Raw genomic sequence first — 8,712 nt, forward strand, 5'->3', positions numbered from 1 at the left:
GCACCTACCACATGCTAGATAGCATTCTAGAAACTGGAGAGACAATGGTAAGCAAAACAAATGTGTAATCTGACAGATAGCTCTCAGGAGCTTGTATTCAAGTTTCAGAAACAGACATAAACAAGCAACAAATAAACACCTATTTGCATTAGATAAGCGCTATGAGGGACTAGGGAGGTGCTGCGGATGGAAACAAGGGGGAAGAGTGAACTTCACTTAAACCATCAGGAAAGTCTCCATTAGTTCATTACACATGTCACTTGTGTACTTGTTTGTCATCTGTCTCCTCTACTAGACTTCAGCTCCAAGAGGTCAAGAAGCATGTTTGCTTGGTTCCCTATGGTCTCCTTGCACTTGGTATAGAACCTGCCACAGTACGTACTCAAAGAACACTTGATGAATGAATGAATTGAGACAGGAGCTGGCCAATTTGAGCATTCTCAAGAAAGAGAGGTAGTTACCATCCAGGAAATAGACAGCATTCCCCAGGGAGAATATATGGAAGGAGAAGAGCAGGAGGCCTGGGAAGACCTAGGAAAGGATATGGGGGTGGTGAGCTCGAAGCAAGGACAGAGAACATCTTACCTTTGTCTCTTACCCACACATGCTCTCCTTGGCTACCAGGTCTTCCTTAAGTAGGAAGGACCTCTGAGAATCAATCCATCATTTTCAGCCTCAAAGGCTATAGTTTAGATCCAGATTTATAGTTTAGATCCAGGAATCCAGGCCCCCTCACTAGGGAATTGCAGAGTTCAAAGTGAAGGTTCAGGGGCTCAGAAAGGGATTTGGGGAATCAGAGCCTAAACTCCACACCTAAAAATCCCTGGCCCCACCCCTTTCCGCTGTGGCTTAGCTCCTTGACCCCTGATCTGAGTTAAAAGCCTTCTTCTGGCTCCTACAGCCCCTAGTGCTTCCTTCAGTCACTGTCTTGACCATCCCACATGTCATTCTCTGCCTAGGGGAGATGTAATGAGTCAATATAAATAAGAGGGAAGCTGTGCCTTAGTGCCCAGATCCAAAAGGTGGGCATAAACTGGTACTTCTGGATGGAACCCCTCTCTGAGGGTCTTAAAAATCTGGAAATTAGACAAGGTGGTGAGGGTGGAGACAGATTAATTGCCTATTTCAAGAATACATGGAGCTAAAGAAGTGGGGAATGAGGGTGGGAAGTTTCCACGGGGCCCAGCTTGAGCTCCTGTCCTGGCTTGCCAATATCTGTACAATCCTGCGCAGGCTCATTTGATATGTGAAGGACAGCATGCAACGGCTGAGGCTGTAGGTCCACTGCGGCCACAGGGTGATGACCTAGAACCTGCTGCAGCCAGAGACACCAGAGGCAGGGCTTCACCATGCAAGGCTTCCCCACTTCGCACCCCCACCCCAGGGCAGTCAGAGACACAGCACCAGTGTGATGTGGAACATGTTTTTATGCAGGTAGAAAAAAAGTGCTCAGAATAGTGAGGGAGCAGGGAGCAGGGATGTCTTGTCCTGTCCTCTGATTATTAGGAATTGCCCCATAAGGGGGCTCCCTCAAGGTTGGGGATAAAGTGAAGAGTTCACGCAGGGTGGCTCTACTTGTGAGACCCACTTTGGGGCAGTGTGGCTTTGAAACTGGCCAGATCTTTTCTGAATTGACCACAGAGAACTTAAGAGTACAGCACCTTGGGGGTGGGGGGTCTCTCTAGCGGGTGGGGCCTCACAGGATGGGGTGGGGAGAGCCCCAAGCTCAAAGAGCAAGGCCTTTGGGTCAGGAGAGCACGTCTTTTGGGGAAGAGTGGGGGTCTCTGGGGCCTTGGTCTCCTGGGTGGGGGCATCAGGGGCAGGTGGAGAGCCCCACAAGCCATTAGCCGAAGAGCTTGATGAAGCAGGGCTGGCAGTAGGGCTTGCCTGCACGCTCTTGAAAGGAGCCCTTGGTGAGAGGGCGCAGGCAGAAGGTGCAGGTGAAGTGGTCTGGGTGGAAGCGACGGCCCAGGGCTGACACACAGCGGCCGGTCACCGGGAGGCCACACGTAGCGCACAATGAACCACGCCGTGCGTGGAAGTGGTTCTCACACAGAGGGCGTCCCTCGTGCTCGAAAAAGCTGCCTCCCGAGAAGGGCGTGAAGCATTCCTGGGGGAGGGTGGCCGTGAAAGGATGGGTCAGCCAACAATCCCCTGACCAGATAACTCACTTTAGGAGCTTAATAACCCACTGTGACAACCCCACCCTCCACAGCCCCACCCCAGATGTGACACACCCTGTCTTGGGCCTAGGCTCCTAGTTGGGCTCCCCTTTTGGCCCAGCTCCCCATCCACCGCTCCCCGCCCCCCCCACCACTCCTCCCCCCCTAGCAGCGCACCCTGCAGACGAAACAGTCCGGGTGCCAGAGGGCGCTGAGCGCGGATATGTAGTTATCCAGAATGGGGCCTTGACAGCCCTGGCAGCGCGGGGCGAACAGCTGCAGGAAGTCCCGGCGACAGTAGGGGCGGCCCTCACGCTCATGAAAACCTAGAGGCAGGAGCAGGGCGGAAAGAAAAGGGTGCAGGCTGCACCCAAGACTTGCAAGATCTGAGACTGGAAGGCCAGATGAGGGGTGGTCAGATTGAGCAGTAGAGAGGGAAGGATGGGGTCTAGAGTGGGGGCCTAGTGGGAGGGGATAGGATGGGGACTCGCAAGTGGGAGAGGGTGGGGCCAGAAGACTTGGAAGGTTTTAGCAGGCTGGACCAAAGTGGGTTAGGCAGGATGTTGAGCAGACCGGTGGCTTTCAAGACTGGAGCCAAGCTCTCACCCTCATCTCCGAAGGGCTCTCCACAACTGACGCAGCAGAAATGCTCTGGGTGCCAATGGGTGCCCAAGGCAGTGACCATCTTCTGTGGGGCATGAACAAGGACACTCAGTATGGCCTTCCATCCCTTCTTCCTTTCCTCTCCCACCCTGAACCTATGCAATTGGGTTTAAGTAGGAGTTTGAGGCACAAGAGACCTAACAAGGAACTTGGAAGTCAAAGAGAGTGGGTGGAGTCCAAAGGGCCTTGGACAAGGCCAAGGGGCTTAGCATGGGTGGGCGGGGGGCTGTGATTTGAATGGGGCCCACCCCACAGGCACCCTGGGTGAGGTGGGGTTTGTGGGACAGGTGCAGCTCACATGTCGGATGGGTTGATTGCAGAGGCCACAACGTGGGGAGAAGCGCTCAAAGTAGCACTCAGGGCAGAAGGGGGCTCCATCCTTCTCGAAGAAGCTGCTGCCTCCCAGGGACATGGAACAGCCACCGCAAATGAAGTGCTCAGGGTGCCAAGTACGGCCCAGCGCAGTCACCACCTGTGAGTTGAGGGTGAGGCCTGGATCAGAGTGGTCCTTGAGCTGCCATGCGCCCAATGAGCTAAGATTTACATGGCACATTTCAAGTTTTCTTTTCTTTTCTTTTCTTTTCTTTTTTCTTTTTTTTTTTTTACCATTTGACTCCCTCCACTCATTTCTCTCCACTCACCCTAAGAGATTAGGATGAAGAACCTAATGTTCAAGTCAGTCTGTAAGTGACAGAGATTCAACCCAGGTCTTCCAGCACAGTACTTAGGACTCTCAATAATTTTAGAAGCCCATGAAAATGTTGTAATTACTTTAAAAATCAGAAGAAAAAAATGAGCTGGAAGAAAATGATTTAATATATAATATTAAGAAATTCTTCTTCATACCAACGCAGTCATAAAACACAATTTTAATTTTTAATTTAATGGAGGGAGGGACCCATGAAGGTGAAAGTGACTAGGGCCCAAAAAGGTCACAATGCCACCCTGCTGTGCTAAGATTGAAAATTCTGGGATGGAAGCAGGGCACTAAATCTAGCAAGAGGATCTAGGTCAACCACTGGGCACAGCTGTTGTCAACAACATTTACTCAGTCAATTAGCCAAGAGCCAGAGTTCACACACCGGATGCTGGTGGAGCAGAAACATCTTTTGTGGATGACTGAGAAATGGTAGGTGGCCCCAATAAGACTTTTGTGAAGACTAAGAGATGGAGGTCTGTAAGAGAGCTAGAATAGTGCCTGCACAAAGTAGAACCACAATAAATGGTAACTGAGTTGGAATTCTCATTCTCATCCTACCACTCATGTGCAATGTGACTCGGAGCTTTAGTTTCCTCATCTGTAAAATATGAACAACAGTAATACCCACTTCCCAGAGTCATTTACTAAAAGAAAACAACACAAAATCTGGCTCTCAGGATGGATCCATGAGCCTCTATCTCCCTACTCACAGTTCTCCACTTACCTGCCCAGCAATAGGTTTATTGCAGGAGCCACAGAGACCCTTGGTCTGGGTGGGAACACCACGGCGGCTGAGATCAGACTGCAGCAGTCCCAACATGGTGTCTAGGCTGCCCTTGCTAGTTGGCCCTGGTGAGGATGGGGAGCCCTCATTCACAGAGCTTGGCACTGGTGGCTGAGTTGACCCAGAGGTTGGAAGCTGCAGCAAGAAGGACATGAGAGTTGAGTCAGCAAGGCAGAAGAAGTGGATGGTTCTAAAAGGGGTTGGGGAGCCACAAATCCACACTGGCCCACCTCCTACCTGACTCACGTGGTTCTGGACACGGAAGTCAGACAGTGAAGCCATCAGCCTATCCAATTCCAGGGTGGCTGAGGTTGCTGAAGGCTTTGGGAGAACAGGGGATGGGCTGGGAGGGCTGTGAAGAACACAACTTGTGTTAGCTCAGAGCCCCCCAGAATAATGAATGCTATCCTCCAGTAATTCAGGCATCTATCACCTCTCTCCCAGCTCTACCAGCCATATCAAACTCACAGGCTGGGCCTTTTCTTGTCCTCAGATTGGTCCTCCTTCTGTTCCCCTGCAGTCTCCTTGCTAGATGGGAACTGAGACATTATTTCATCTGCAGATAGGAGAGAAGGGCACTGGATATGGGGTCATACTCTATCCCCTTCCAGTTAAGACTTGTGTCCCGTTAGCTGCTACTCTGGAAGAGTATACCCCTCAGTCTTTTCCCTTCTCCACCGTGTCCCCATCCCATCAAGGCCTATCTCTGTGACCTGGTACCTGTGATGTTGAACTGGGTAGCATTAAGTTCCTGAAGCAATCGGTCTAGTTCACAGAGGCCTGTGCCCAAGACACCACTGGAAGAGGAGAATGGAGGGGCCGCAGGAGCTGCAGGTTTTGGGGACCGAGGCTTGCACACCGTACTGGAAAACAGGGTGGAAGCCTGGGTTCAGGGGTGGGGAATCCAAGCCTCTTCACCTGAGTCTTAATTGGCTTCTACCTCCTGCAGTTCCCAGAACCCTCACCTGTACAGATGGTCCTTGTCCCCAGAAGCTCCTGAAGACTCCCCAGATCCTGTCTACAGAGAGAAGGATGCATGTGTGGGATGATAGGCCTATACTTTGCCCCACTCAAGCTCAGATTCTCCTAGCCCTGGCCAAACTTGGCCCTAGTATCACCCCAGTCCCCCACATTTGATCTCACCTGTGACTGGTGGCCATAGGGCAGGGGAGATGTGAAAGGCTCCGGAGACCTCTCTTTTGGAGCCCCTGACCTTGGCATGTGTGAGGTGGTGGTCTCCAGGTCAGACAGCAGGGCATCTGCAGGGGAGAGTCCGTCAGGATGAGAAGTTGAGAGGTTAAGGTTAGAGCAGAGACAGGGACTTAAGAGATTAGAAGATAAAGAGTTCCAAGTAGGCAGTAGTTGAGGAGGACAGAAGCCAGTATTAAGAGCAGAAGTTAAGAATCAGATGGAAACACAGACCAGACCAAGGCAGAGAAGTAGAAGTGCAGCAGGGAATATTTATGACCAAAAACATCCCAAATGGCTCATCTTGGGAGTCATGCACAAAAACCACCTGATTCTTTTACTTTCTGCATCTTCCCTGATGCAGTCAAAATTGACGATTTACGCAAGCCAAATCTGGCTTCACCCCAAATTGCTCAGTTGGCTGTATGCCTGGCACCCCGTTTTCTGGTTGGATGCTCTTTCTGCCCACTAATTCCTGCTCCCCTCCCCCACCTAAACAGACTCGCTCAGCTCTGGCACAACTCCAGGTACTGGGTCCCACCCTATGCTCCTCATTGGCAGGTCTCCTGGGACCTGCTTTCTGATTGGCTTATTTTCCATACAAGCCGGTTACCCCTACTGAGCAGCACCCCCTACTGAAGGGTGCCTGAACCCCTTCTCTTCCATGGAGAGTACAGCCTTTCCAACAGACCAGGAGGAGGAGATGCCTGGGTCCTCCTTCTTCCTCCAAGACAACCCCCCACACCCACCCATCCTCAGATCTAGATCCTTTGAATCCTTTCCTTTCCAGAACCTAGAAGTCCCTACTCCTTTATTCATCTCTGAGTACCACAGTGGAACCCTTAACCTCTTCCTGGCATCTTGGCACTCATCTATTCTCTTTCTAGGCGGAAAGACCCGACCCCTACCATACTTAGGGTCCCTTAACTCTTTTCTTCTCTTAAACTCTGAGCAGGCCCATTTTCTTCTCGAGAATTCGATTTCATATTCTCCCTTCCCATCTACTTTCCCAGGCCTTGACCCCAAGACCCCTTTAACCCTTCCCTTCCCAGAGCCCCTGAGCCCAGGCGCCCACTGGCAGGCGCTGCACCTCCCTGCCCATCCGTCAGCAGCCTGTGATGGAGGGAGCTGAGTGAGGGAAGAAGGGAGGGAGCTGAGCGAGGGAAGAAGGGAGGGAGCGGCCAGTCCGGGAAAGGCAGGAAGGGAGAGGCAGGAAGGGGGACGTGGAGTCGGAAAGGAGGCGCGGGCAAAGACCAGAATCAAGAAGACAGAAGGCAGGGATGGGGCGATTTGGGGAGTGCAAGGGGGCTCCAGGATGAGGAAGCCGGTCTAGATGGTGGTGACGAGCTGGGGATAAGGGAACCCAATCCCCACTCACCCAGGTCCTCCATGGCGGGGCACGGGCGCACCGCGCGGGGCGAGCAGGGCGGGGGCTGTGTCCGGTGGGGGCGGGGGGTGGGGGACGTCCGGGAGTTGGAGGCCCGGCCGTGACCATGTAAGGAAGCCGGGACCCGCTGGGATGGAGCTGGTGGGGGGCGGGGGGTGGGGGAGTTGGGTAGCGAGGGTGCAAAGAACGGGAGAACCCAGGATGGGGGCGTGTAAAGGAAGGAGGGCCAAGGCCCACCCAGGCCCAGCCCGCCTGTCTGCCGCAGAGGCAGCCACACCCCAGCCTTGGCCTCAGCTACAGGGAGCCCCAGGCTGCCTGAGCCAAAGTCAGAGAAGAGGCTCTCCCGGACCAAGCTGGAGATCCTCTGCTCAGTGAGACTCTTAGACCAGACTGAGGCCCCCAAGCAGACACCCCCCACCAAGGCTAGCACCCTGAGTCCTTGATAGAGCCCCTGTCCACTCAGGCCATTTCAGAGAGACTTGCCCCAGACAGAATTGTTGGGTTGCGGGCAGAAGTGATCATTCTAAGGATCAGTTAGACAGCAGGTTCAGGGACATTCCCTTAGAGACCCTGATAGCAATGACATGAACAGATCCCAAATGGCACATATACTAGACACAAATCTCTCAGAAATGGAGACAGACACAATGAACTCTCCCATCCTCTAAGCCAGGACCTTCTCTCCAAAAATTGGAACCAAACATATAGACACAGGTAAACTGAACCCAGGCTCAAGCCCCATGCAGACTCAGGGAAAACACTTTCAGGCAACCAGACCACAGCCAGCCTTCAAGACAAAGCCTTTTCCCAACACTGAGGCGACCCTTGGGAAAGAGCCCTTTCCCAAGATACTGGTGAATACAGAGAAGACACAGACCCCATCCACAAAGGAACAAGGGGCCTTCCCTCGACTGAGACCCCTGGAAATCAAGGTGGAAGTGAACACTTAGAGCGGAGTTTGGACAGACACAACAGTGTTGCAGTCCCTGGACTGTGGGTCTCAACCCAGCAGCAAATTAAAACAACCTGGGAAGCTTTTTAAAAATACTGATGCCCAGAGCATCCTCCCCTCAGTCCAATTCAATGAGAAAGAGCCTAGGCATCAGTATTTTTAAAAAGCTCTCTGGGTAGTTCTAATGCACAACCCAAGAACAGAGACCTGGACACTCACAGAAGCACAGAGATAGCAAGTGTCAACCTTAGCTCCCCAGAAGCTAACTGGCAGCCAGTCTGGGCACCCTCCTTGAAGTCAGGCTGCCACCTGAGTGGTTTAGTGATCTGGGATCCTGGTGATGTAGATCCTGCCTTGAGAGATCATACACAGTGCAACATAAGCTGAATACAACCTGGAGCTCTGGCCCTCTCTGAGCAAAACTAAGACAGGGGTTTGGGGACTCTAGGAACATAGAGGTCTTCCTTCAGGCTAATAGCAGAAGGACACTTTGTCCAAGAAATGAAAACAGACACAGAGACTGAAGACCCAAGATGAGCAAAGGTCACTCAGGAAACAGTAATGCCAAGGCCTTGGACATACATCCCCACACTCACATTTCCTCAGCCCAGCCCCTTCAAAAGATACTAACCAAAGTCTGTATGTCTAGCTGGATACCTGAGCAATGAAGTTGCATAAGCAGAAAGCAGGCTTCTCCCAGTACTCTACTCTATCCCAGGACTCCAGGAACCACTGCATAATTACTTATTAAACTCCTACATGCCAAGGGTGGCCTGTGTTGAGACACATCAACTTGGACAAGACCCTGTTTGATGGGTGAAGGGAGTGGGGGGACTCCCACAGGAAAGTAAGCAGAGACACCACACAATAGGGGTA

General features: G+C 52.2%; 1 protein-coding gene across 4 annotated transcripts; it reads right to left on the minus strand.

Annotated features, from left to right (window-relative positions):
- Window positions 1-1,409: 1,409 nt before the first annotated feature.
- TGFB1I1 (transforming growth factor beta 1 induced transcript 1) lies at window positions 1,410-6,995 on the minus strand. Of its 4 annotated transcripts, none has more exons than XM_058711711.1 (11): window positions 6,876-6,994; window positions 5,453-5,568; window positions 5,275-5,327; window positions 5,030-5,172; window positions 4,778-4,865; window positions 4,556-4,661; window positions 4,250-4,444; window positions 3,124-3,297; window positions 2,769-2,850; window positions 2,340-2,488; window positions 1,410-2,110 (listed from the first exon to the last, which is right to left on the minus strand). In XM_058711711.1, exons 1-11 carry the CDS (start codon window positions 6,886-6,888, stop codon window positions 1,844-1,846), a joined length of 1,386 nt encoding a protein of 461 aa, XP_058567694.1. In that variant the 5' UTR covers window positions 6,889-6,994; the 3' UTR covers window positions 1,410-1,843. The 4 variants fall into 4 exon arrangements, with proteins under 4 accessions (XP_058567694.1, XP_058567693.1, XP_058567695.1 ...); XM_058711710.1 differs by having other exon boundaries at window positions 4,547-4,661; XM_058711712.1 differs by lacking the exon at window positions 2,769-2,850 and having other exon boundaries at window positions 1,846-2,110; window positions 4,547-4,661; window positions 6,876-6,995.
- Window positions 6,996-8,712: the final 1,717 nt, after the last annotated feature.

This window comes from Neofelis nebulosa, chromosome 18, assembly GCF_028018385.1.
Source record: "Neofelis nebulosa isolate mNeoNeb1 chromosome 18, mNeoNeb1.pri, whole genome shotgun sequence".
Lineage (NCBI taxonomy): Eukaryota > Metazoa > Chordata > Mammalia > Carnivora > Felidae > Neofelis > Neofelis nebulosa.